The sequence below is a fragment of the Lottia gigantea genome (assembly GCF_000327385.1).
Source record: "Lottia gigantea unplaced genomic scaffold LOTGIsca_10, whole genome shotgun sequence".
In the NCBI taxonomy this organism is placed as follows: Eukaryota; Metazoa; Mollusca; class Gastropoda; family Lottiidae; genus Lottia; species Lottia gigantea.
In genome coordinates this window covers 1,017,877-1,045,011 of record NW_008706747.1, presented here as the reverse complement: position 1 = coordinate 1,045,011, position 27,135 = coordinate 1,017,877, and the positions used below count along the sequence as shown (strand labels likewise).

The following is a 27,135-nucleotide window of genomic DNA, read 5'->3' as shown; positions in this document are numbered from 1 at the left end:
TTATAGTCCTGCACATCCAGGATCAATCCAAAATATATACATGAGCAGTCCATTTTTATTTTTAAGTAGTTTTAATAGTAATCAACACTAGAGGCGTTTTTGTCGGACAAATTGATTTGGTTTTGATTTGCTAGTATGATTTGGTGCCATTTCAATTAGATTACAAGTGCACACAAAGGTAGCTAATCTATCAAATCGAATCGGCCTACAAAAACGCCTAATGTAAGTTAAGTCTGTATAACTTAAAGGGACATTCCGCTTTTGTTGTAGGTCGAAAAACTTTTTGGCTCAAAACTGGGAAACCAAAATCTTGAAAAATGTTTCCCTTATCGTATCTGAAAGTTTTAACTTAAAAAATTAATTTTTATTAACGCCAAAACTATTTAGAAAGTTTACATAAACTTAAAGTTTGTTATGCTAATTGTAGAGAAATATGTCTCCTATGTATTCTACAGGTTTCAATTAAAAATATCGAACCATTATTAAGCCAAACACCAAAACTAAGTCAAACTGCTTAATTAACAATTAGTACTCTCTGTTTTCAATTAACCCTTTTAAAACAAATTCAGTTTGATCAAATAGATACATAGATATAAATAGCATAATTTAGAAATATTTTCAGGTATAATTTACGATAATTTTGATAATGAAAATGTTTTACAAAAAAGCAGAATGCCCCTTTAATGCTGTTTACTTTTTTGTTAACACAAACATTTTTGATCTATTGAAAATAAAACATTTATCATAAATACTGTTATTTTGTTATACGCCCACACGAAATGAGAAGCGTATACTGACATCACCCATATCCGTCTGTCAGTCCAGATGCCATTCTGGCACTTTCTTGGGAAAAATAAAGTAAAAATACCAAACTTACTTGGACGTAGTTTAAGCCAGGATTAAGCTTGGCATATATAAATAGAATTCTTTCTACCACTTCCCAATGAGCTTCCTGTCCATCAGGTAATACAGCATACTCATCACTCTGTGTTCTTCTTCTTGTTGACTGCATCTAAAAATAGACATAGTGTTACCCATCTTCAAAAATCAGAAAGTCAAAAAGACTGGAAAGTTTTGAACAGGTTTCGAATATGTCACATTCAAGATTTTCAAATTTTTCCATCTATTTCCTTTTCCGCCATTTCTAATTCTGTCCGGACCTAATATTTTAATTGGCATACGTGGAAATCAATTTGTTTTAATTCTAAACATGCAACATAAAACGATCTATGAGTTTTTATCAAGGACCAGCTGAAAGACAGGACCCCCATGAACCATAAGTTGTTATTCTTTTAAAAATCTTCTCTTGTCAGTGATGCAGGTACGAGGGGCTGACGTATAAAAAGCGTCTAGTCGTTTGGATGGGACAATAAACCGAGGCCCCGTGTGCTACAGGCTGTGCACGTTAAAGATCCCTTGACAGTTGGAAATCGAAAAAAAGCAGGCTAATGCCGCTGTCCTGGCAAAATTTCCCTCATTGCACCCTGCATGGCGTTGCCCGTCTTCATTAGCCCACATGGTGCAGAAAAGTAGGACGTAAAACTCCATTTCATTTCATTTTTAAAAATCTTGTTTTTGCTTTCTTAATACTTACATTGGTTATTCCCAGTCTATTTCGTGAGACTGATTCTGATTTTAATACTGTATGTTCAACTCTCTTCCGTAATGTCTCTACTGTAGATTTAGCATTCGTAATCTCCTCACACGGAAACTTTGTGGCACTTTGAAAAAATGAAAGATCTGGGCAAAGCCTCCTGCAAAGAGAGAAAAAACATAGCTTTAGAATAAAAAAAATCGAGGTAACCCATTACTTACTTGTTACTTGTTATTTTCCCCCTTTCAGTAAAGCAGACAGTGGCGGCACCAGCCTTCCGAGACTGGGGGTACAAATAGGGGGCAGACTGACTCAATGGGGGGACAACTGTTGAGGCTGAATTCAAATTTTGGCTACTCTGTGTTGGTGTCATAGTCGCAAACCTCTCATAGAGTGTCTTAGAGGGTTCTCTCAAGAATATTTTACAAAAATGAATTGATTTTGTGCATTCTGACACATATTTTAGAGAAAAAAGGTAGACATTTTTGTTGAAAATAAAGTGGGGGTGCAAACCACTTTTCTAGAGGGGTAAATGCTCTTTCTGTACCCCTACCAGTGCCACCACTGGAAGCAAATCAGATGGATTCAGAAGGAGAAAGCTTTTAGTTTTTTCTGATTGGACGATAAACTAAGTGTTTGGTGCTACAATCTTTCTTCATTAAAGATCCCTTGAAAAGTTGGAAATCGTAACAGAGTAGGCTAATGCAGCTTTCCTAACAATATTTCCCTCATTGCACACTGCATGGTGTTGTTTTCATGAACCCCATCAGGTACAGAAAAGTATGATGTTTCTTACCTGCAGTCTTTGTCAATCTGCATAAGCATATCATTGTCTTTAAACTGGACTCCCCACTGACTTTCTGGGTTTGGGTTCAAAGGCTACAAAAAAGCAATCCAATAAAATAAGCATATAGTGTCACATGCTAAGAAGGGCATGCTGATCCTTCTTCAACACCTGCTGCCACTCTGTGATTGAGTTTATCACAATCTTTTTTAGCTCTGGTTCATCTGGAAATACGGAAACAACTGATGTCAGATTGAAAGCAATCCGCTTCCATTTTTGCCCTCGTTCACTTTTGGGCCAGTCATTGCCTATGCAAGACTGGGTTGTCTACTGTTTAAAAGAAGGAGAAGTTGTATCCAGTCTTTTTTTTGCATGATAAATATTCAGTTCCCACGAATATCAAGGTTTACCAGATTGTCAGTGACAAGTTGAAACTTACATGATCTTCAAGTTTACCATCAGAGAGAGCACCAAGATGAGCTTTTTCACCTGGTGTAATGATTAATTCTTTGATAAACTGTTTATAACTTGTTCTATAATTAAACAAAAAAACATTGAATTAATGTCTAGTTCAAGAAATGAAATGGAGTTTTACATCCAATAGACAATGCCATGCAGTCTGCAATGAGGGAAATTTTGCCTGGACAGTGGCATTAGCCTACTCTTTGAGGGATCTTTAACGTGCACAGCCTGTAGCATTATGGGGCCTCAGTTTATTGTTCCATTCAAACGACTAGACGCTCTTTCCAATTCTGTCCTGCATCAACAACAGGCATTCAGGTTGAAAAATCTGAAGGTATTATCTTGATCTATGCAGGAATTAAACCCTGGACCTTCTGGTTACCTTGATATAAGATTTATTTCGTAATACTACCTTTGTCTATGTAAATGTGTTTTCCATTCTGTTCTATTCTTTGGTAAATGATATAGTAACAACTGAAAAAAAAATCCAAATTTTTAGTCTCATGTCTGTGATACTTGCAACCTTAGACTTTGTAAGCAACGTTTGCAATGGAGACATCACTTAAAAATTCAAAAAATTTTTGACAACCCATTTAAACACGACAATAATTCTAAAGTTTAATAACTCTTACTCACTGCCAAGTCTGGCTTGATGGATCAAGGGTTAGTCCTGGAAAAAACAGATCCCCTCCCCCACCCACAACTTGATAATTCACAATGACAATCATGAAACTTACCTTCCAACATGTAGATCTGTAGCCACTCTCAAATGGACATCCTGTGAACACAAATAGAATATATCGTCATTATCAAAATCTGCTTGGGTTGTTGGGGACTGTCATGTTATCTTAATGCTATCTCTGTGACCTAGGCCAGTGCTTCCATTGAGACTTGTCTGTCTCAATACACCCTAATTATAATCACCTGGCATGGCCCGTGCATTCTAGATTTGGTTTGAAGTCCACTTATCTGCCCCTTTGACAATGGAATAGCTCACTTTCAAGCAAATTGGATTATGATGCCATAGGCAGTGCTTCCGAGGATTGGTCCAATGTTGAGTTTCAACCTCTACCCCTGGAATGGGGTATTTCATGCAATTGAATAACTTCACCTAATTTCATAAAAGGGTTATATTTGTTTTTAAACAGTGGTTTAAAATTCAAAAGAAACCATTTTTATACTGTATTTAATGTTACACGAAGACAACGCCATTCAACATAAAGTAGGGCTACAAATTGAAAGTTTGTTTACCTTCGAAAGTGAGTTCTCGCACTCTTTTCAAATCTATTTCATCTTGCGACAACAGTTTTTTAAATTGCTCTAGTCTAAAAATATAAAACATAATTCATTAAACAAATTCCAAAAGTATGTCGTTTATTTTGCATATTTTTAAGGGGCGTTTCTTTCCAGTGAAAATCTTACCTGGCCTTGTAGGCTGCCATTTTGGATGTTTACAAGTATCACGTGACTTCCCACTAATAGATCATTCTTTGGGGCTCTCCAATTTGGGGAAACCTTTTGGGCTCTTAACTTTGCTTTCGGTTTCGTATCGCAACTTAACATAGACCGAATTCTTTAAAGATAATGATTTGTTCACATAAATAATAAATGCAATAAAAATTGTCAAATAAAAACCAAAACACGTATTCAAAGGAAACTTTTCACAGCCGAACAATGTGTAGAACCTGTCAACGCAAAAACTCCTTGATTCAATTATTTCAAAGCGAAAACCTAGAACTGGGACAGTCCTGCAGGTTGGAGTTGGGCTGTCTTTTATGCCATTAGATGACGAGGATTGAATTCCTTTAAGGTAAATACAATTCTAATGCCATGGCCTATATGCTTTCAAGACTCATACCGGCGTGTAACAACCCCCCCCCCCCCCCCCCCCCCCGACCCCCTTCTTCAAAAGAAAAAACAACCCCAAAGCCTTTCCAAGATGAGTTAAAAGAAGAAAATAACGGAATTTACTTGCAGGTCTTGAACATTTCTGTCTATTGATCTGAAATCTCCGAAGCCCTTGGCAGCAGCTGTCTTGTACGATTTCATTCACAAATGGAACCACATTTTCATAATAAAGCTTCTGTCACGGGGTTGTCACGATGAAGAGTCACGACATGACACTAGACGATCACGGCACGATTCCGAAGGTTCCAAACATACGTCCATTTACATCATTTTGAATCCAAGATTGTTATTTTTATGAGCGATACACGCGCAAAGAATTGCTCAATGTAGTTAGAACCATTCTAATAACACTCGGCATAAGAAGGGAGCTGAACATTTTCGTGTGAACGAAATGTTCAATTTGAGGACTCATATTTGGGGTTAAAGGGTTTATACCTCTACAAAGATGATGGTATTTGGGGTAAAAATAATATGTAATGGACTTTAATGTCATTACACTCTCTGCTCCATACTGATTGATAAAGACAGACAACGCCATGCAGTGTGCAATGGGAGAAATTGTGAAACTTAAGGAGCACAGCCATAGTGGAAGGCCATCGATCCGCGCGTCCCAGATAGTCCATGAAATTAAAGCACCCTTTATTTTCCTGCGGTGCTAAACGAATAACGTTCAAAAAGCAGTAAATATTGAGGTTTCGACCAAATGCTTATAAGGTATTACGAGTCCTCGACTCTTTTATCCCTTGCATGTCAAACACTCTTTCATTCCACAGCTATATGAAGCCTCTCAGCGAACTACTCTTCCAATGAATAATTCACCGTTTACAGCGTATTACGAGGTTTTCGTCATAGAGATGATTCTAACAAAAGTCGATATCACTCCGCGTGTAGAGTCAGAGGCACCAAGCAGACGACAAGTTCCTGGAATTCTGAAGACCAGAACCAATCAATAATTAATATTAGTACATTCTAGAGGGCGCTGTATGTTTGTAAACAGGCATATAATATTTGTCAGATCCTGTGGAATATTCTTGACATTTTCTGATTCCTGCGATTCCATATTTTGGAAGAATTTCAACGTTTTTGGTGCATACACAGGTACGTTTCATTTGATTACTGCATGTCCATATTTGGTAATTGTATATGTTTTGATTATGAATGGAAGAGTATGGCACGATATGTTCGTCGTATATCAATATGAATACATTTGAATTTGTGTTCGGCTTGCAATGTTTCGTATTTGTAATAGATGCTACAACGTAAACGTGTAGATAAACACGCAAGTCCTTTCCGTAAGGTTGTTGCCATATAATGTAGTCGCACATTTGAGTTGTCAAGTCGTAACAATATTGTCAGGACCAATTTACACTGTAACCTGTGTCAAATATACCTTGTAACCATATAATATTGGCAGGACCAATTTACACTGCGATCATATTGATGTGACCAATTTACCTTGTGACTATATTGATGTGACCAATTTACCTTGTGACCATATTGCTGTGACCAATTTACCTTGTGACCAATTTGCTGTGACCAATTTACCGTGTAACCATATTGCTGTGACCAATTTACCGTGTAACCATATTGCTGTGACCAATTTACCTTGTAATCATATTGCCGTGACCAATTTACCTTGTAACCATATTGGCAGGACCAATTAACCTTATAACCATATTGCTGTTACCAATTTACCTTGTAACCCTATTGCTGTGACCAATTTACCCAACCATGTGGGCAATTTACATGTATCTTTGACCATATAACTGTGACCAATATGTCTAGTGTCATGTGTACATAAACAATTTAACTTGTGACCATATTACTATGACCAGTTTAACTTGTGACCATATTACTATGACCGGTTTAACCTGTGACCATATTACTATGACCAGTTTATCTTGTGACCATATTACTATGACCAGTTTAACTTGTGACCATATTACTATGACCGGTTTAACCTGTGACCATTTACTATGACCAGTTTATCTTGTGACCATATTACTATGACCAGTTTAACTTGTGACCATATTACTATGACCGGTTTAACTTGTGACCATATTACTATGACCGGTTTAACTTGTGACCAAATTTTCAGTGTTACCATATTACTATGATCGATTTACCCGTGACCAATTTTCATTGAGATCGATATCCCGTGACCACAATTTCTGTGATCAAAGCTCCCTTTGATGACACACATAAATATTAAGGTTTATATTAGCTATAATCAAGCGAAAGTTTGACATGTAACTCGGTTAATGTAAGTTTAATTACTTTCAATGCATTATGGATATTGATTAAACTAGCAATCTATCTATGCCTGATCTGAGAACTCGCCTTGGGTTACATTTATTCCAATCTCATTAAAATTAGATTGCTTTTTTCTGTTATTTTTCGGCTGCATTGTAATCTAACAAGTTTTCAACTGCAGTTGCAACCATATGACGTTATTTCAACCAATCAAAACCGTCAAACAAGATCTGTGAACTCGCCTTGGTTTACTTTTATTCCAATCTCATTAAAACTAGATTGCTTTTTTCTATTATATTTCGGCTACATTGTAATTTAACAAGTTTTCAACTGCAGTCGCAACAATATGACGTTATTTCAACCAATCAAAGCTGTCAAGAAGGAGCTTTATATGTCTGATCTGGGTTCTTACGTTTATTCCAATCTAATCAAAATAAGATTACAATTTCGTTTTTCCGTTTTTCTCTGATATACTGCGGACAACTCAGTAAGATAAATGACACTAACTTTTAATAAGATTGCTTTTATTCATTTTCTTATCGTTTATAGGCAATATTTTATGCATATGCGTTTGAGAGAAATTTATATTATCGATTTACCGTATTGGTTGTAAATTTCCTTACTTTGCTCTTTTCTGGAGCATACCAACAACTACCGAAGGGTGGGCCATTTGTCGGTTCAGGGCGTGTCGATGAGGGGCCACGCCCTACCCACCTATCCCTTAAAAAGTAGGCTGGCCTGGCGTCCATCCTCCCACTCCCAAGTTCCTAATCATAAGGTGTTATGAGCCCCCCTTGACAATTCTTAAGCCCCTTCTTGGCCTTAGTGATTCAGTGAAATGTCACTGCTCGCCATCTCTATAGTAGCCTACTCCAAAGCCATTCTCGGAATAGTGTTATCGTTTCCATCACGGATAAGACATCTAGTGAATGCGTCATACCAGCCTGTTTCTATCTGATTCACCGCCAATAAAGACATCAAAGTATTGATTTTTCTCGGAAATGTTTCTAGTATCTACGGTGTGGATACCAGACCCTGCGATAGTCTTAATAGATAAATGGCTTGATTCAACACAGTAGATTTTATCATATTACAAGTAGAAAGATAGCTTTGTCAGCGAATACAACATACGCCCACAATGGCATTAGCCAAATCTCCCAATTTCGCTGAAAAGCGGGTACATTGGAATATTTTTTCATTATGAATTTGAAAACGACGACTAATATACTGTTCATTTAATGTTCCGACTTCCCCTCACAGCCCGAAAGCAAATTTTGCGGACAAAAATCGCCTAAATTCGAAATTCGGGCAATCTCAGATATTTTGCCGCCACGGACGCAAACCTTGCTCCGCCACTGCTTCCAACTTCAGTTACGTGCCTAATATCTTCAGAAGCTTAAGCTGTTTGCTTTTATCTAATTGTATACAAACTGGAAGTGAGATTTCTTTTCTGAAAGTGATAAGGTTAAATCGACATTCAACTTTAGCCTCTGTGCTATAAACCTTTACTGCACTTTTTTCTTTTTCTTTTAGATAATGGAAAATTAATATCGCAGATTTTGAAATAAGACAAAAAATCCAAGATGGCTGAAAGATTAAAAGATGGCCACGCCTACATCATTCCAAATAACACAGAGAATTCTAGCGTCGGTAAGCATATGCGTTTCTTTCATAATTCGCATTGATTCTTATATCCCTGGGTTAGCTGAGATATTCAATTTCGTGCTCAGTGAATTTCTATTGAAAGATGCCTCGAATCTCACGAGTTCCAAAGTATTGATGGTAATTGTATGTAAGGAGACATTTCGAGACATTATCTTCTGGTTTTTCCAAAATCTTCATTTCTTTGCTGGCGAATCAGTGGCAGAGCCAGTTTTACGTCCGAAGGGCCGGGGGACGAAATATTTGATATTGTCCGAATTTCTAACTTAGTTATGAGAATTTTGCCCGAAAAAAACTTGCTTTCGGGGCTGCGAGGGAGGAGGAGGGGGGCGACACCTCTGTATCTCCCCCCACCCCTTTGGCTCCGACACTGTGGCAATAAGATCCTTCTTAATGTCTTCTTTGAATCTGGTAGCTTTAATCTCGAAGTCCAAAGAGAAGCAAGCTATGCTCACGCTATGCTCAACACCTGATGCCATTCTGAAACTAGGGAAATGAAATCGATAGCCCTTTCGGATAGCTAATACTAATGATTTTGGTTATGTTTATTATAGTTGAAGCAGAAGCTAAGAGGTTGCGGGTGGTGCGGGGATTTAGAACTGTGAGCTGTTTACACATACCATTCAGTGTGTTGACTATACTGGTCTCTCTGTTGTCTATAGTGTTAGTTAGAACACCTCCCAGGTTCAACTTCGCTACTGTCACACCTATACTTATTGGAGCTATGGTAAGTTACAATGCAATCGTGACCTCGGGCAAGTATATCGTTAGCAAACAACCGTCTAACGGACTGAGCGACCGAGACACCAAGGGCCCATATTCTTTTGAACCCTGGACCTTCAGGTTAGTGAACGACGTCTAACTCACCGAGCCACCGTGGTTTACAGAATCCAAAATATGTTTCGACAGCTGGAAATCGAAAAGAGTATACTAATGTTGCTGTATTTGCAAAATTTCCCTCTTTGCACACTTTCTGACGTTGTCCGTCTTCATAAGCCAACTAAGAATAAGATGCAGAAAGGTAGGACGTAAAACTCCGTTACATTTCAACAGTTGTCAACCATTGATAAAAATGTGAAGTTTTTCTTTCATTAGACTACGGACCACATACACCAAATAAACTGACATCAGTAAAGATAGTTGCCTCCCTTGTTATTGCTTGTAAATGGTTTTGTCTTCGTTGCAGGGAGTTGTGAATGGTTTTATTGGGTTTGCCATCGGTAATGCAGCGTTTAGAGTAGAGCGAATAGATAAAACTGTTCATGTACAGGTACTTGTATGTTTAGATATTGGCTAAATGTATTCATGTATAGCTTACATGCAGGTCTAGTCCGAGACATCTGACTCTATTTCAGCATTTGATAGCAATTTTGACAGTCAAGCCGACAACGTTCACACTACTTAACAGGAATAGAGGCGGATGTTTCGGACTAATACAGGCCTTACAGATCTCGACCAGTAACACAGTACATCACTAGAAAATATTGGATTGTGTAGCATGTTAGAAAGTTTCCAACGACGCCGGATATGGGACTCATCCTTGAGTTTAAATACATTGAGTCGTATATAACCTTTATTTCTTGTTCCCGCTCAAAATATATACTTGCCAACGCCAGTCATCTGCCAATTTTTGCCTTTTCAGGTGGTCACATACGTCATAGTTGGAACCTGTGTGTTGCTGCTTGTACCAATGTACACAGGTTTCAGCCTTGGAATCTGTGATGCCTTCTCGTCAATCATCTGCATGTCAGACGACAAAAGGGACATAACTCTGGGTGCTCTCAATATCGCCATTGATATCTTGCTCTTTATAACAGTGCTTGTGAACTTCTGTTTGCTAATTTTTTGCCAGAAAAATCTCGGAGTTGGATTTTTGATCCGTCGGGACAATTTATACGAGCGTATTTCCATGTCGGATAGGAAGGAGCCATCGTTTCAACTCGCACTGAGAGACGACTGTTACTCTCGATTACAAAATGGCGGCGAAGATTACCCGGATGTTTTGGAAGACGTGGATAAAAACGTGCAGTCAGTGGAGAATGGATATTATACGTGGGATTCACCTCCCACTATTGAAACATAGACAAACTAATTGCATTAATTGTGTTTTTGGAAAGTTGCTATAGTTACGATATGGTTGACAGTTGACATGACGACTGAATTTTCCCGCCAAAATACAGTTGAAATTGAGGTCGACTTCCTTCTGTGGAAACGTTTTGGAAAAGAGATGAAACACAGTAGCTTTCCCAAATAGTCTTTAAGATAAGGGGGCCAACCGACTATTGTCACCAGAGAATGCATAAAGGAGCTACTTTAAAAAAATGATTTCACCCCAAAAGAAAAAAAATAACAATTTTGTAACAAGGATAAAACTTACCCAGATCGCAATACTCATCTGGGCCACATTTAGCATGACGCGATCAGTTCTGGTCAAGGCCTGACAACCGGCTCTGGCCGGATGTAGTATTTTTTAGCTGGGTAGGTTCTCGACAATCCGGATCACCAGCTGGCCCTTGATCAAACCTCTTCGAATACATCAATTTCTTGACCACAGATACTTATAGGCCTACTCCAAAATAGGCTAAATTTAATAAGTTTAAAACTAGAAAGGAGTTGGGTACGGGGCTCACACATTACTACTTACGGCAAGCCCATAACATATTTTCTCTCATATAGGCCTAACAGCCCCATTTATTGTCTTTTTAAAACCAGCTAAAAATGACGACCATAAAACTTTATTGTCATATTTTATAAATAACCCCTTTTTTCTAAACCAAAGGTTTTTATTTTTTTTAAGTCACAAAAAAATATCATTTTTTCAACAATTTCAAATAGAAATTTTTTATTATTCTTAATTCACAATTCCATATATTCGTTCCATTTTTTGTCATTGAACAGTTTTTTTAAGGAAAATTTATTTCCGAATTTTAGTTTAATATATGATAAAATAGATAAAAAAAAAACACAGAATACTACATTACTTAATACTTAAACTTTATAATATTCATTTGAAATAAATAAACTATTGTATATTGTAGAATGCTTTATTGTTCTTTCGTGGCGTTGTGTTTTTTTTAAATATTTACAGGTAGCCTTTACTCAAATTCAGGAATAGTTCATCACGAAACGAAATTAATCGAAAACTAAGGTCATCCACACATTTTCAAATGATCAAATCGTATAACACTCAAAGATAATTTTCAAAATTCTTATTGTTGATAATGATAGTCTTGGTTGTAGCCGCCATTTTGATCATTTTCAGTTAACGATATCCGGTCACGTGACTTAGATCCTTTCATTATATTCATCTGAATCAAATTTGTTTCGAATTGTTTTTGATTGGCTAAAATTTGATCCGTTGCTATGGCTAAACCGAGGTCGTGACGGTAATATAGCTTGACAACGAAACAAACCATGCTGTTGACGCAGACGCACAGGATTACGACGAAGTCGATGACGGCTAACAAGTGAGAGTCGTCGTCTGCTACGGCTTCAGGACATTTTGAAGAGAGGGATAACTCCGACACACACAAACCGGAAACGTTCCATAAGGTTGTCCACAAACACAAAGCTACGACTATGAATTCGGCTAGGAAGTGGAACCATATCTGAAAAAAATTAATGAAACAATGAATAGAGCAAGCAAGCACTTATCCCCGGCGTGGGCTTAAGCGAGCGCAGACTGGCGCCATGTCGACGCATTAACGACGTTAAATCAATGATTCGGTCCATGTGATCCGGGCTTTAGAAAGCAAATTCTAAAAATCTTATCGTGGGATGTAATGGAATGTAATGGAGCGAATAATTCATTGTGTAATGTTTGTTTAATTCCTCACTAATAACATGTAATGTAGGTGGATCAACAATCGAGGCTATTGTTCTCACAACAAAACAGACGTAACGTCTCCATTCTCTTTATATTATAATTTAATTGATTTTTATCGCTTAACAAACGGCAGCGGTTAGAGCTAGCAAGTTCCGTATTACGTCTAGTACTATTACCACATTTTAAGTTTTTAGAAATTCTAATGCATTTATATCAAACGTTTTGGGAAAATCAGAAAGTGGAGGTACTTCAACCAATCAAATTCATATGTCGTCACTTCCGCTGTTACAGAAGTTTGTTTCATATAATAATATCCCTTTTGAAAGATTTTTATACGCAAATATGAAATGGGGAGGTATATTGGCGTCACCCATGTTCGTCTGTCGGTCGTCCGCCCATCCCGTCCACCCATCCCCCCGTCCACAATTGCTCGTAAACACTTTTGAAGGCACAATTCTTTGCGGATTTTGACGAAACTTGGTGTGATGAACCCTATTGAAAAAATATTTAGTATGACTAATTGCCCTTGTTCCTGAAAACGCGTTCAAATTAAGCTCGTAAACGCTCTAGAAGACACAATTCTTGACGGATTTTGAAGAAAATCGGTGTGAATATTTGTAATCACCCAAAGATAAACCCTTTTGAAAATAAAAAAAATCGAAAGTGCATTCGATTTTTAGCTCGTAAACACTTTTTACTAAGGCAAAAATTCCTTGGGTTAAAAGTTCCCATTCGTATTCCTACGTGCATCTATCCCAAGCTCAAAACACATTGCACATTCAAAATGGTGGTGTGTAAAATAAAAGCAAGGAATAGTAGTGATAAATAAATAATATATTACCAATGGAGTCAACTTTCTCTCGATGGAATTACTTCTGAATTGCAGGATACATTCAGCGAATAGAAAGGCAGCTGAGAGTAAACACTGAAATAAAATACAATAGACTTCGTCAATCGATAATTATTACCACTATACTGTATAGTATATTATTCAAATATGTATCATAGGAAATTCAAATTACGTCATAAGATTTTCTGTTAAGGATCTTAAAGGGGCACACCTACGGTCTGTTTGATTCCATTGTTCCACAATTTTTTTTCTGCACTTTAAAGTTACTTTTTGCAGTGCGAAATGGGGTTAATTTATCAAAGAACGACATAGTGGCACTCTATCGAAAGGCAAATTTGGTAGACCCTTCTACTTGTCGATGGTCCTTCCTTCTTCCGGCTGTAAAAAGTCAGTTTCAGACGCGTAACTCTGACTTTCTACTACCGAAGAACAGCAATCGACCACCAACCAATTTAGTTAAAGAGATTGTTGCATTTATATTTCAATCAAAATATCCTAAGACATTTGGCAATTCGCACTAGAACAGCATGATCAAGCAGACATCATCCGTAAAAGAGTTCCTTCCGTGTTTTTGGTTGGCTTGGCTACGGGATAGGCGTGGGCATGGTGATGACGTCATGATTTCAATACTTACCAAGAATCCTACAGATAGTGGCGCTGCTGTGTTAAAGTTGAATACTACTTCGTTCTTTTTTATTTCATAAATTGTTATAAAGCCCATTAATATCGACAGTCCAGCAGGGGCAATGTGAAATAGCGCTAGTTTGTGTAGTACTGGCCACGCCCATGACACCGTCACACTAGCAGGGGGTGCTGAAAAGCAAAAAAAAAAAAATTATGAATTTTCCAGAGAGCGCAGTCGAGCTAGCAGACATTAGCATCAGAATGAAACTCTAAGGCTATGGTATTTTATAATTGCCTGATGAGTCAAACGGAGCTTGAGTCAAGTGAGCAAATTGCGTCAAAAAAGCATACGAAAATAAATGTCCGACTCGAAATGGCCTGGAAATGCATGTCTATGTTCACTTTGCATGCCATTCTCTGACACAAGCTCTACATCTCAACATGAAAGCTCAAAGACACAGAGTACATTTCTTGGCACTTGGTAGGTCTCTGTGTTCAGAATGGTCAGAATAGCTTACAGCCTCATGGGGATGGATTTCGTTTACATCCACAAATGTTTAAAGATTACCAATAAGTTTGGTGCAACCTTAAATGTTTGTTTCGAAGTTGTTCCTCTACTGTCCATACAATTGAGCCTACTAAGACACATATTTCTCCTTACAAAGTATCGCTAGCAACGTAAGTGAACTTGCTACACAGGAAAATCGAAAATCTTACCCAAGTGTTTGGTTGATCCATACTGTGCATTTCCATTCATTGTTAACTCTGTTGGGTATTAGTCAAACCTCGCTGGCCTTTGAATACCTGAAAAGAATCGTTGATGGTGAACAATTTCAGATGACGTTCATTTCAATGCTGACCGTTAGTTGGTTGAAGGTTTAGAGCTTACCTAGTTGGATATAATCGCCATGTAGAATAACAAGTTTAAAACCTAACCACCTTTTGAAGGTTACGAACCTAACCACGTTAAAAAATCTAAGGTATCGAACCTTTAATCTTACCACTTAATTAAAATCTTAGGTTTTGAACCCAATCACCGATATAAATCGAAGATTTTAAACCCAACGAACTTAAAAAGTAAGGTTACGAACTTAGTAATCCGGACTGGAAGTAATCGCCATGCATAATTGAAGATTTCAAACCTAACCACCTTTTGAAGGTTACGAGCTCTTTACCTTACAACTAAATTGAAATCTTAGGTTTTGAACCTAACGACCCAAAAATGAAGGTTACGAACCTACCTAATAATCCGGACTGGAAGTAATCACCATGTAGACTGGCTGTAATAAAACAGGTAAGAACCAGGTAGATCTGTGGCAATGTGGTGATTCAACACATATATCTGAAATACAGTAAAGGTCGCATTATACATATTGTTCCTTTGACGCATGAAACATAAAGTAACTTCGTAAAAGAGGTATTAGAGGGATTTAATCACTTAATTTTTCGCAGAACATCCATTACATTTCTTGATCCTTTGGCGTATCCTGTTAATAAAGTAACTTAGTAAAAATCTTTCTTAAATCTTTCTTAAAATTCCAACTACCCGTAATACTTTGCAGAAAGAAAACAAATTCGAAATCGTGTACACCTACAATGTAATAAATACAGGAAGAATAATGACGTTAGAATGTCAGTAATATCTGTGAGGATTTCTTACAGTCTGGTAAATCAAACTATCATCACTTCCGGTAGATTTTTATTTATTTGTTGAAGAGCCGGATGTTGGACTTTCATTTGAAAAGTCGTTTGGATACCGAAAGCTGAACTCTCTCAGCTGGTATCTTAACCATACAATTTTGGGCCTGTATCTCTTTAAGGCTCATAATTGTTCCTAGATATGCTTAGATATTTTAGTCCAACAACAAACTGTTTCCATGGTGATAATTCAGTGGATGTTAAAGCTGATAATTATAATTAACATGTTTATTAACTTCTACTATGGTTGCGGCCATTTTGGTCTCATCACATGATCATCATGTGATTATTCACTTGAGAGAAGACGTTCAGACATTGACATGCGCTTAACACTTTCACTCTTTTATTTGTTTGTAGACGAATGTGTGTCATATTTTCATTCTGTTAGTGATAGGGGTAGCGGATATTGGGTTTAATCGGCTGGTAAAGCAAATTTATTCCCTTCAAAACTCCAGTCTCCCGACGCTATAGGAAAAATGACGTCATATGATTCCAAGCTATCCATCCAACTGAGCTACAAACCCCTCTTAAGTTGCCTCTACAAATAAACGACAATCTAATTCTATTCTGAGACAGAAGATGGTGATATAAGAATTAGCTAGTGAACTCTCCAAAAGAGTTGCCCAAAACCAAACCCGTTGAAAACTGCCTTCATAGTTGCGCCATTCCACTGCTTCGGTGTGAACGGGCCTTAATATTCTGTACGATGCTGTTTACCTATGACAATGGTATCGTTATAAATATTTGATTTTTAAGTATTGATTGCACGGCATTAAAAGTCAAACGATGGTTTATGATTCTATAGCTTTCTACATACATGGCTATACAGCACACAGAGCACGCAGAGCACGCCTCGTTGAACTTCCCGACCCGACTTCTATGGGAGCTTCGGATAAATGATTTACCAATTCGCATTTCGGACTGTTTAGTAGATTTTATTGTATAGCTCAGAATTCTCGATCCTAATTTTGTTCACACCGCTGGTTCTCGACACTGGGGTATCAATAACCATCTCAATGGGAACCCGAGAAGCCTCCTATAGCACTTTATTATTGTGGAGCAAATGAAATTCGTTTGAAATTTCGACGCCTTCCACCGTGATGGAAGATTTGGATTAATTGGCGTCCAAACGTTGCAAAAGGTTTCAAAGAGTCCGAAAAGTTGCTAAAAATTGGTTGCAGTATTTTTAAGCTTCATTTATGGTTATTTTGTAATCGTGTTTTAGAGGCACTAAGCACCAGAATTGGAACATGACCAACTGGTTGTAAAAAGCGGCTGTTTCAGATATTGGCGCAGTCGAGTAAACTAAATCCAGCGGTTGACCAATTCCTCTTAGTTGCAACTTGTTGCCGATTTTTAATACAAATCCAGTCGCTCTCAGATTCTACAGTCTATCTGACAACCAGTTTTCAAGCAACAAAACACCGCAAACCGCCCGGGCTGCCGCCTCTCACTTTCACGGGAATTGCGACGGATACGACGCGACTCTACTTTGGTGTACCAAAGCTCGTCTCGTCGCTAACATTGTTTAAGTTCAAAATTAGAAAGTTAACCCTCTTTGTAAAACTAGCTGTCCTGAAAAGGATTATATATCCGAAACACGTCCACGAGCCTAAATATCTCATGGTTTGAACCAAAAATGTATCAAGGTAAACTTACCAAATTAACATTCTCAATATCCTGAAAGTTTCCAAGTTCTTTGGGTTTTATCCAGTACAACTTAACCCGTCCGGTTGAATTGGTGAACCGAAAACCAGAATATTAAGTTTGAGCAGGCTGGATATCGATTGGTTGTATTTGAATTAATAGCCAATAAAAGAGCGAGTTTGGTATATATTTAATTAATTAAGGTAGCTGTTATTGTATATAGTGGGGCAAATTTGTCTTTATTAGTTAACGAAATTCCCTTAACGCCTGTATATAGAATAATTATCCAGTCATTTGTCATCCAATTAACCAGCCTTATGTCAAATTATCACATCATCTGTTGTGTTGTGTTCAGATCTATTTCTATTTCCTCATAGGAAATTTTTAAGTGGAGCCCAGTCAGTCAGCTTAGCGCTAATCCGCCCATTTGTTATTTACATAGTAACGTTTTATATACGTTTACACCAAGGGAAGTAATTCACTACTATTTTATTTGACCATTGAGACTACTTATGAACATTTCATAAAATAAAATTTAGTCGTCATGTATGATAAGTACCTCAAAATGTAAGAGAACATTCTCTAAGACTGTTATCGGTCCCTCTCTGCCGTCCACACTCTTCTTCCGTCTTCACTCTCATATTCACCCCCTCTACTTCCTTCTTCACTCTCTTCTTCATCCTTCCTTCTTCACCCTCTACTTTCTTCTTCACTCTCTTCTTCATCCTTCCTTCTTCACCCTCTACTTTCTTCTTCACTCTCTTCTTCATCCTTCCTTCTTCACCCTCTACTTTCTTCTTCATCCCTCCTTCTTCACCCTCTACTTTCTTCTTCATCCCTCCTTCTTCACTCTCTTCTTCATCCTTCCTTCTCTACTTTCTTTTTCACTCTCTACTTCATCCACTCTACTTCCTTCTTACACTCTTCTTCATACCCTCTTCACTCCTCTGCCTTTCAACTTTCTTCTTCACTCTCTTCTTCATCCCCCTCTTCTTCCTTTCAACTTTCTTCTTCACTCTCCTTTTCCTCCCTTCATCACTCCTTCGTCCTTTACTTCCATAATCTCTATCGTCTCTTTCTTATTGCTCTGATACACCTTTTGCCTCTTTATCCCTATACTCTCTCCGTACTGCCCAATTTTCAAGATTCATTCGCAGATCTCAGTCATCGATATTAACGTGGGCGATGCTTGAATTAAAGGGATATGTTCGTCTAAATCTTTGAAATACCCGTAACAGTTTTAGAATGACGCATAAAGGCAGGTTGGCTGCATATTCTTGCATATCAGGCAAATATTGTAGATGACATCACTATGTTTGTAAAGGCGGGCAAACCATGCAGTGTGCAGTATGGAAATGTGTTAGGTTTGCCGCATGTGTCTACTCTTTTTCCATTACAAATTATCTAAACGATTGTATCACCTTAACGTGAACTATACAATAAAGCTAAAAGACGTTCCAGATATCCATTTTATATAATTACTATACATTAATATAACATCTCGTCAATTCTCGTGGGAAATTAAGAGAATCTCGTGAGAATATAACGAGACATATTTTAACCGCACATTAGAAATAAAAACAATTTTTATTTTTTCAATTAGATTTCTGACTTTGTATACATTAAAGGGAGGCTAATGGGTCAATTAACAAATGGATTTTCAGCAGTTTTCATTCTTTGCCAATTACTCTTTGACCATATTGAGCCCAGAATTGATTTTTTTTTTTGTCATATTCCGCTGATCAAATATTTGAAATAGAATTCTACATTCCACTTTAGAATGTCTTCGGATCCATTGGAACAAAAAGTTTAATAATTCTATTTTTGAAATCAAAATTTCCTCTCGGACTAAAAATTTTCAATTCTCTTAGTTACTGGTTGGCATTTTCATCCTAGTATTCTGGACTTAAATAAAAAAAAAAGTAGTGTCACGTGATTTCAAACTGGCCAATCAAGACGTTTTCATGTATGGTTTGTTTGGTAAATATGTACACACGAACAGTAATAGGGACAACCCCTGTCATATGAAGAAGGTTTCCTCTATTCTGGGCGTAGTTTAAACAACTAAATTGCACTAAAGGGATGCGAGTCAGTTTTGATCACTAACCCTTGATCAAGAAATATATTCAATTAGTTGAAATTTTATGTTTTATTCGAAAAATCAACAAAGCAATTAATATTTATAAAGCAAAAACAATATCAAAAACTTTCTGACTATATCTTACGTCACTGGTCAATGGCGACTTCCAAAGAGAGACGGATTGGCCGTGGCAATTCCCCACCCAAAGTTCTGCAGCCGCCACTGCCTCTGTGAAAGATTATCGTCAATGGACATGATAGGGGAAACAATAACAGACAACAATGGTGAATCAACTAATCACCATTTTTGTCTATATCCTAAATTTGCAACAAATGAACAATCTAATAGTAGAAACTGGTCCGCCATTTTTTGTTCGGAGCTGTTGTCACCATGGTGATTATATAATAATCCCATGATGCAGTGTCATACTAAATTATTAAATCACTTCGACTGAAAGCTGACCAGTGGCGGAGCCAGGTTTACGTCTGAGGGGGGGGGGGGGCCAAATATCTAAGATTGCCTGATATTTCGAACTTAGTTATCAGATTTTGACCGAAAAACTTGCTCTCCGGGCTGCCCCAGTTTTGGATCCGCCACTGAAGCTGACAAAGGATCTAAGCCAGTCTATACCCGATAGTGTAGAACAGGTGTCCAGGCTTGTATAGTTGGTGGGATGCTAATTTCGCATTCAACAATAACAGTTCGTTGACAACTTCATCAAAATCTGTTGTTTTTTATATTTAATCAATCACAGAAAATATAAAAAAATGGAACAAAATAAACTTGGCAAAAGCAATTCAAATTTGGCATATTTTGAAATTTTTTGAATCTATCTCAATTCTCAGAAGAATAACACAATACTTTCACTGTTAAAATAGTTCTCCATACATCAGTTATAAAGAAATAGTATATATTTGAATAGAAATATTAAAACAGAACCTGAAACATGTTCACGCTGTGTGATCTGCAGACTAGTATGCTAAAAACTGAAAAAAATTGAAAGAAATTTTGTAGTTTGGTTGGCATATGTGCTTGGTCCATTATTAATGCTTGTCTAACACTATATCAAATTGATGTATTCCAATGCTGAAATCCATAATCTCTACTTGTGACCTAGGCCAGTGCTTCTATAATAGGTTAACTCTTATAAAACCTAATATTATAAAACTAATTCCTTAATTCTTCATTCTGAATCAATCAATCGACGACTATATTCCTTAAACAGAAAATCTTCAATACCAATTAACCAAGAGCAGCAAAAGGATTGCTGGTGGAGATTCCAGCACCATCCTCTTCTTCGCTGTCTTCTTCTGACCCTTCCTCACCACTCTCTTCCTCTTCACTTCCTCCTGGTACTTCAATACCATCATCTTCAGATTCAGATTCAGATATCTCATCTTTGTGAGATGATCTTGCTGCTAGCTTGATTGTATCTGTATGGGACTCCCATTTATCTGAAATGACAGAGCTTTGTCAATTTTACATTCCCGATTGAGCAAAGAGGTTTGACCAAGAACCAGGTAGTCCAAAGGATCCTTGAAAACCTTTGTTGTTATCCTTGATATTGCTACAAGGTTGGACAAGAACCTCCGGATCCTAAGTTGTTATCCTTGGGAAATATGGCTGTTTCTGTCTTTCTAACATCCAGGGGTGCGTATTATACATACATGCGCATTGTATTCGTAATTATACAGTACCTATATTATCAGTGTATCCTTTAGGTCTAAAACACAGTCTAATTCTACCATCTACTGTTATTCTTAATAAATGATTAGCAGCTCTACTGACATCTGGTCTGGCAGCCATTGAGGTATAAAACCTTCTCTTTTCAGCCCAAGCTGGAAAAGAAAATGGCTAACATTAATTTGAAGGTTGAGGATTCAATCCTGGCATAGGGCAAGATAATACTTTTGGATTTTTCATCAAGGTTTTTTCAAGCACTTTTGCAGTTCAGAAAAAAGTAGGAAGGAGGCTATGTGTGCTCGGCTAAGCATTACATAGAATCAACCCCTTGGGAGTAAAGATCTAGTAAGATGTCCTGATAAAATTTCCCTCATTGCACACTAAATTGTGTCAGATTTAAAAATCCATTGATTACAGATAATGATGATGACATAGAAAATTGGCCTTATTGCACACTAAATGGAGTTTTAATTGAACTCAGATAATGATGACATATAAAATAGGAAAATTTGCCTCATTGCACACTTAATGGTGTTGATTATACATGAGAATAAAGGCAATGCAAATAGGACAATTACCTTCACAGACGTATACTGGTGACCATTCCAGTCTTTCTGGTTCTTCAGTGTCTTCTGTCTCAGGATGTTTAAGTTTCAGTAAGATGGGTAAATCAACTCTCTGAGCTAAATACCCTATTGGAGTATAAGGATCTCTCACTTGAGCTATTGGGTAGATACCTGCTAAAATCTAAAAATAGAACTCAAACTGAGTACCATCATTACAGACCGTATATCAGCAAAATATCATTTCCATAGACTACAGACCACATATGTGTCTAAAATGACATCAATAAAGATAGTTATCTCCCTTGGACCTAATTAAAATGTCCAAAAAAATGATCTGATAGATCTCTGATCTCCCTGGACAATAACGATATCACAACAGGAGAGGGAAAGCATGTAAAATAGCGTGTTAAACAGAGTTATCTCCCTTGAGTCATCTTACCTGAAGTGATTTTTCAACCAATGAAGGAAAGACTAGACCAGGACAATCACACAGTCGAACTTGCTGGGTGAGAAATATGGTCTGGAAGTGTTTGGTATGACCTGGCGTTCTCGACACACTCACAACCTGCAGACGTCAAGAAATTTATAATAGTTCAATGTAAAAAACGGGCATGGAGTTTTATTGGAATATAAAGAGAGTATAATTCATGATAGTGAACATAATAAAATGATCTTATCTATGGATAATGTTGTCTGAAATCAGACTAAATCAATAAGAAACCTCTTCAGTTAGCAGACAATTTTTTATATTCCAGTGACCAGTAGCTTCATACAAGTTTGACTGTATATTAAAAAAAAATAATAAAAATTTCAAAATTACCTTTTTTCCCATTAAACCATTTATTAAGGACGATTTGCCAACATTCGGATAACCTGAAAATAGTGAGTCATTTTTCTCGAATCTCAAGCACTTTACATATAATTTTTAGGGTTCACGAGGTTTCGTTCACCAGCTTGGTCTTGATCTTTTTAGTTGATGTAGACATTCACAGCTGGGTCGACTGGTATAATGAGGAGAGATGGCTTACTATGGTCAACAGACATTCACACGCTGTTCCAGATTAGAACCCATGACCACCATTTAGTTGAAACATCCAAGAAAATAACATCAAGGCTCAGACACTCTAACCCATTGAGCAACAGTCTATCCTCAAGAGCAAGATAAAATATCCAAGCAAGACAACTTACCAATACAACCAATAGTTAAAATACCATCTTTAAAGAACTCATGTTCTACGAAACTGGAATCCTGTTTTTCTGTGACAGTTTCAGGACTTTCCCCTTCCTCGTCTTCCACGCTGGATAAATCAGTTTCTATCTTACTCTTCCATTCACTAAGATCAACTGAAAAATTGAAAAATAAAATAATAAAAATGTCTTATAGTCGAACCCCCAAGTTTAACCATAAGACAGTCACTTGGGCTACTTCTACAGATCAGCTATGCAGGGCATGCTTACTCTTCTAGACACCTGATACCACTTTTCATTATGAAATACTTACTCACTTATGATTGATATATACTTCCTCATGTGAAAAATTCATTAGCTGCTACCAATGTTTTTGCCAATATGTTGTTTTGGATTTCAGGTTTTGTTTTGTGGTTCAAATCGTTAGTAAATGGTTTATTTCTGCTTGAGTATTATAACAAGTAATTATAGAGCCAGTAAAGCATAGAATTAAAATAGTTACCTCTTCCCTGTACTATATCATCACAAGACTGCCAGAGTTCATGTGGACCAATAGCATCATATTTTACATGTCGTCTTCTTTTATGTACTGAAAGTTCCATAGGAATTGTTTTGTATTTCATGTGGCTGATACTATGGGGACGTTTTTTAAAGATGGTTTCCCTTATTTTCATTTATGAAAATGAAAATGCTAATACTCATATGAATAGAAAGTAGAGGTGTTCTAATGACTTGTAAAAAATACCAGTTTGTCTCACATGTCAATAATTAATTCATAATTAGCTAAATTAGAAGAGACTAACAAGCAGTTTTATTATTATTGGTTTATTGTACTGAATAATGTACATGCAAGCACCTTCAGTCTAACAGGGTCAAAAATGAAATGAATGGAGCTTTATGTCCTACTTTTCAGGAAGACAGGCAACGCCGTAAAGGCTGCAATGAGGGAAATTTTGCCAGGACAGCGGCATTAGCCTGCTCTTTTTCGATTTCCAGCTGTTGAGGGATCTGCAACATGTACAGCCTGTAGCACACGGGGCCTCGGTTTATTGTCCCATCCGAACGACTAGACACTTTTTCCATGTCAGCCCCTCTTACCTACATCACTGACAGGGGGAAACTGGGTTGAAAAATCCGAAAGTATTATCTCAACATAAGACGGACTGACAGTGGAAACTGGGTTGAAAATTCTAAAGGTATCAGCGTGACATTTGCTAGGATTGAACTCTGACCCCTAGGCTACTGAGAATATAGCTTCCAAGCACATGATTTGTTATCCTTGCAAAATATGAACTTCTCTTTCTTAAAACATTGAAGCCAAATTACCTTTAGCGCCCTGATCATTACCAGCGATATCAAATTTTTGAAATGATGAGAAACACACTACATGAAGTTTGGGAAATTTCTGCATTAGATATTCTCTCCAAGCTATAACCAGGCTAGGTGGGGCTAAATCTATTTTATTTAAGACTAATATTAAAGATTTGTTTAATTCTTCTGTTATATGATGATACAGAGCTGGGGAGAAATTCAACATCTGAAAAATGAAATTAAAGGGAGTCTTACATCCAGTTTATCTTTATCTTATTCAGTTGATGGTGGTCTCTGTTGTCAAGAACTTCCATGGCAACACTCTGTTGTCAAGGACCTCCATGATCAAATACTTTCAATGCCAAATTCCTGTTGTCAAAGATCTTGAAGGTCAACCCCTGTTGTCTAGGACATCCAAGAAAACACTCATTCTTCAAGGATCTCCACAGCCTCAACTGTATTGTCAAGGATTGCCATTGGCAACCCTTGTATTTCTAAAAATACACTGTGCTGTCAAGGGTTTCAAAGGCCAACCCCCTCCAAGGCCTCCCCCCCTCTTGCCAACACCCTCCAAGGCCATCTACTCTTGCAAATGCCCTCCAAGGCCATTCACTTTTGCCAACGCCCTTCAAGGCCTCCCCATTGTTGTCATGGACATCCAGGTGGAGACAGTGGTCAACCTCCAAGGTCAAATCCCTGTTTTCAATTTGTGGAGTATTTACCCTTTAAAGCACAGAATAATTTGAGATAAAATGTCTGACTTACAGGATGTCTGATGTCTGATATTAATAATAAAATATCAGACATTTCTAGAACTCTCCATAACTGTCTCCATGTTTCTAAATTTAACTCAAAATAACTTAAATCTTCTATTCTATAACTTTCAAATAACTCATCTACATACTCCTAAAATAAGGGGGAAAGAAATGCAGTGCGCAATAGGGGAAATTATGCCAGGACTTTTTCAATTTCCAATTGTCAATAGATCTTTAATGTGCACAGTGTGTAGCAGACAGGCAGGGCCTTGGTTGTTGTCTCATCCAAGCGACCTGAAGCCTTATGGCTGACAGGGGAAACCCACAGGTATCTGAAGGTATTATCTTGACCTATGCCAGGATTGAACTCTACACCTTCAGGTTAGCGAGCAAGCATCTAACTCACTGCAGCTTCTTCATAACATGAAATGAGCTCTTATAAATTTAATAGAATTTTTGAGGTACCTTAAATATTTTGTCTTCCTTGGCCTCGAGTTTAACCTTGGATAGATTATAGTCCCATTTGGGTCGTTTGGGAATCTCTGGTGTGGTGCCTGGGTGATATAATACATCCATGTCTACTTCTAAACATTTCTACAATAACAAATAATAACTGTTTCAATGTGAGTCACTATTAATAACTGGCGTTCGACTGGCGAATTATGACAAGCCTTAGTTGTTTTATGTGACTTTCTTGACTCCATTACTTGAGATCCATTTGACATTCATCAAATCCTCAGGATCTTGTAATCTTTGTGTGAACTTATTGCCTTAAGTGTGCAGTAATTTCTTCCATGGCCAATGCTTGTGAGAGAGTCAGCAGAGTGCCTATGCTTTTATGGAATTCATCTCCGTGCCTCAGTATTGTCAAGGAGTCGTCAAACGCTTTTGTACAATTTAGCTAAGTGTGCAGTAATTTTTGTCATGGCCATGGCCAATGTTTTCATGACTTTGCTAGCTTGGTGATAACTTTACTGTTTTCATACCTCTGGTAATTTGGTGTAGGGTTTCATGGCGTCTAGTTTTCTTTGTTTGATAACATCTCTACTTTCTTTATAAAACTGTAGGCGATATCTGAAAATAAATATATACGAGAGTCAATTCAAAGAAATTTTATATTCTGGAATGTTCCCCAGTTTCCCAATCAAACTAGCTTGGATCAATGGCTGTAGCCGTTACAATGACCTTCGATTGAAACATGTCCTTTGGAAGTCCCGAAATTCTTCAGCCCCCCCTCCCCAAACATTGATACGCAAGTTCTACATCCCCAGGGTAGAAAACACCCTAAGTTGGGAACCAGAGGCTTAAAGGTTCATATTTGAAACAAAACCAACCTGTGTGGATCTTGTTTTTTGTCAATGTGTGATGTTCCAGCTTCACCTTTATTTTTGTGGTGTTTTTTGTGTCGTCTGCTATCTTCATCATCAGAATCTTCATCTGGAAAATAAATTCTATGATTTGATTTTCACTGGTCAAGAAGAGAAGAGAACATCTCTAACCATGATGAGTTAAGAATTTAATATTTATACTTCGTGACCAGACATTTTGTTTCTGTTGGCAGGTCAAAGTTGAATCATGACAACATAACTGTCATTGAGCTCGATAATAGCTTAAATGCCTTAATAACCAAATCAAATGACAAAGCAATCTAAAAAAAAATCGTCTGCTAGCAATCAGTCTGTCAGCATTGCAAATCGTAGCTTAAGAATGAAACAAATGTGTAACAACTGGATTGATTGATTAGGGAAACTCAAATATGAACTGCTTGTTCAAATTTCACGTTTGACTTTTGAGCCTACTTTTTGTTTGGTGCAAATTTACCTTTCCTCAACTTTTTGTCTTTCAGCTGTTTTTTCTTCTGTTTTCCACTAAAAGGCTTTTTTCTTGGCATCTTCGGATTGTTTTCGACAATTTCAACACGTTAAGTGGAAACTCCCCTTTCTGACAACTCAAACCAGCGCGTAGATCTATTTCATATACGCAGTTGAAATAATTTCTAGTTTATTCCATGGGGGCTGACATCTTGAAGCTCCGCACAAATGCTCGTCAAATATTTGGATTTGGATCGAGCATTATTTTTATAAAAATATAGATACTATCCAATAGGCCTAATTCTAAATGAAAAATCGACTTAATTGAATAATTTGTCATGATTATTATTTTAATTTTATTTTCTCTTGCATTTTTTTCAATTTTATGCGGAACTGTAATGTTTACCTGGAGAAGTAAACATGGCGACCAAAC

At 37.3% G+C, this 27,135-nt stretch overlaps 4 protein-coding genes across 4 annotated transcripts; 1 reads left to right on the top strand and 3 right to left on the bottom strand.

Annotated features, from left to right (window-relative positions):
- Positions 1-799: 799 nt before the first annotated feature.
- Positions 800-4,282, bottom strand: LOTGIDRAFT_156039 (hypothetical protein; the record flags this gene model as incomplete). Its single annotated transcript, XM_009046077.1, has 8 exons — positions 800-1,012; positions 1,595-1,754; positions 2,391-2,473; positions 2,818-2,911; positions 3,253-3,314; positions 3,578-3,618; positions 4,092-4,165; positions 4,263-4,282. 8 exons carry the CDS (start codon positions 4,280-4,282, stop codon positions 800-802), a joined length of 747 nt encoding a protein of 248 aa, XP_009044325.1.
- A 4,302-nt stretch (positions 4,283-8,584) lies between these two features.
- On the top strand, positions 8,585-10,746 carry LOTGIDRAFT_156038 (hypothetical protein; the record flags this gene model as incomplete). Its single annotated transcript, XM_009046076.1, has 4 exons — positions 8,585-8,651; positions 9,218-9,390; positions 9,850-9,933; positions 10,306-10,746. The coding sequence occupies 4 exons, from the start codon at positions 8,585-8,587 to the stop codon at positions 10,744-10,746; spliced, it is 765 nt and encodes a 254-aa protein (XP_009044324.1).
- Positions 10,747-11,433: 687 nt separating this feature from the next.
- LOTGIDRAFT_229916 (hypothetical protein) lies at positions 11,434-14,720 on the bottom strand (the record flags this gene model as incomplete). Its single annotated transcript, XM_009046075.1, has 4 exons — positions 11,434-12,271; positions 13,331-13,414; positions 13,974-14,152; positions 14,681-14,720. 4 exons carry the CDS (start codon positions 14,718-14,720, stop codon positions 11,873-11,875), a joined length of 702 nt encoding a protein of 233 aa, XP_009044323.1. The 3' UTR covers positions 11,434-11,872.
- A 4,722-nt stretch (positions 14,721-19,442) lies between these two features.
- Positions 19,443-26,903, bottom strand: LOTGIDRAFT_184785 (hypothetical protein). The gene is made up of 13 exons (XM_009046074.1): positions 26,713-26,903; positions 26,226-26,328; positions 25,878-25,965; positions 25,357-25,485; positions 24,902-25,042; positions 24,152-24,362; positions 23,328-23,414; positions 22,826-22,981; positions 22,458-22,510; positions 22,077-22,202; positions 21,650-21,818; positions 21,086-21,226; positions 19,443-20,842 (listed from the first exon to the last, which is right to left on the bottom strand). The coding sequence occupies exons 1-13, from the start codon at positions 26,780-26,782 to the stop codon at positions 20,631-20,633; spliced, it is 1,686 nt and encodes a 561-aa protein (XP_009044322.1). The 5' UTR covers positions 26,783-26,903; the 3' UTR covers positions 19,443-20,630.
- Between the last annotated feature and the right edge of the window lie 232 nt (positions 26,904-27,135).

Excerpts from the sequence above, each read along its gene's own strand:
- LOTGIDRAFT_184785 (XM_009046074.1), bottom strand. The coding sequence starts at position 26,782 with ATGCCAAGAAAAAAGCCTTTTAGTGGAAAACAGAAGAAAAAACAGCTG. Across the intron at positions 24,363-24,901 it reads TATCAGACATCAGACATCCT|ATGTTGAATTTCTCCCCAGC; the intron begins GTAAGTCAGACA and ends TTCATTTTTCAG. Across the intron at positions 21,819-22,076 it reads TGGTTGAAAAATCACTTCAG|ATTTTAGCAGGTATCTACCC; the intron begins GTAAGATGACTC and ends TTCTATTTTTAG.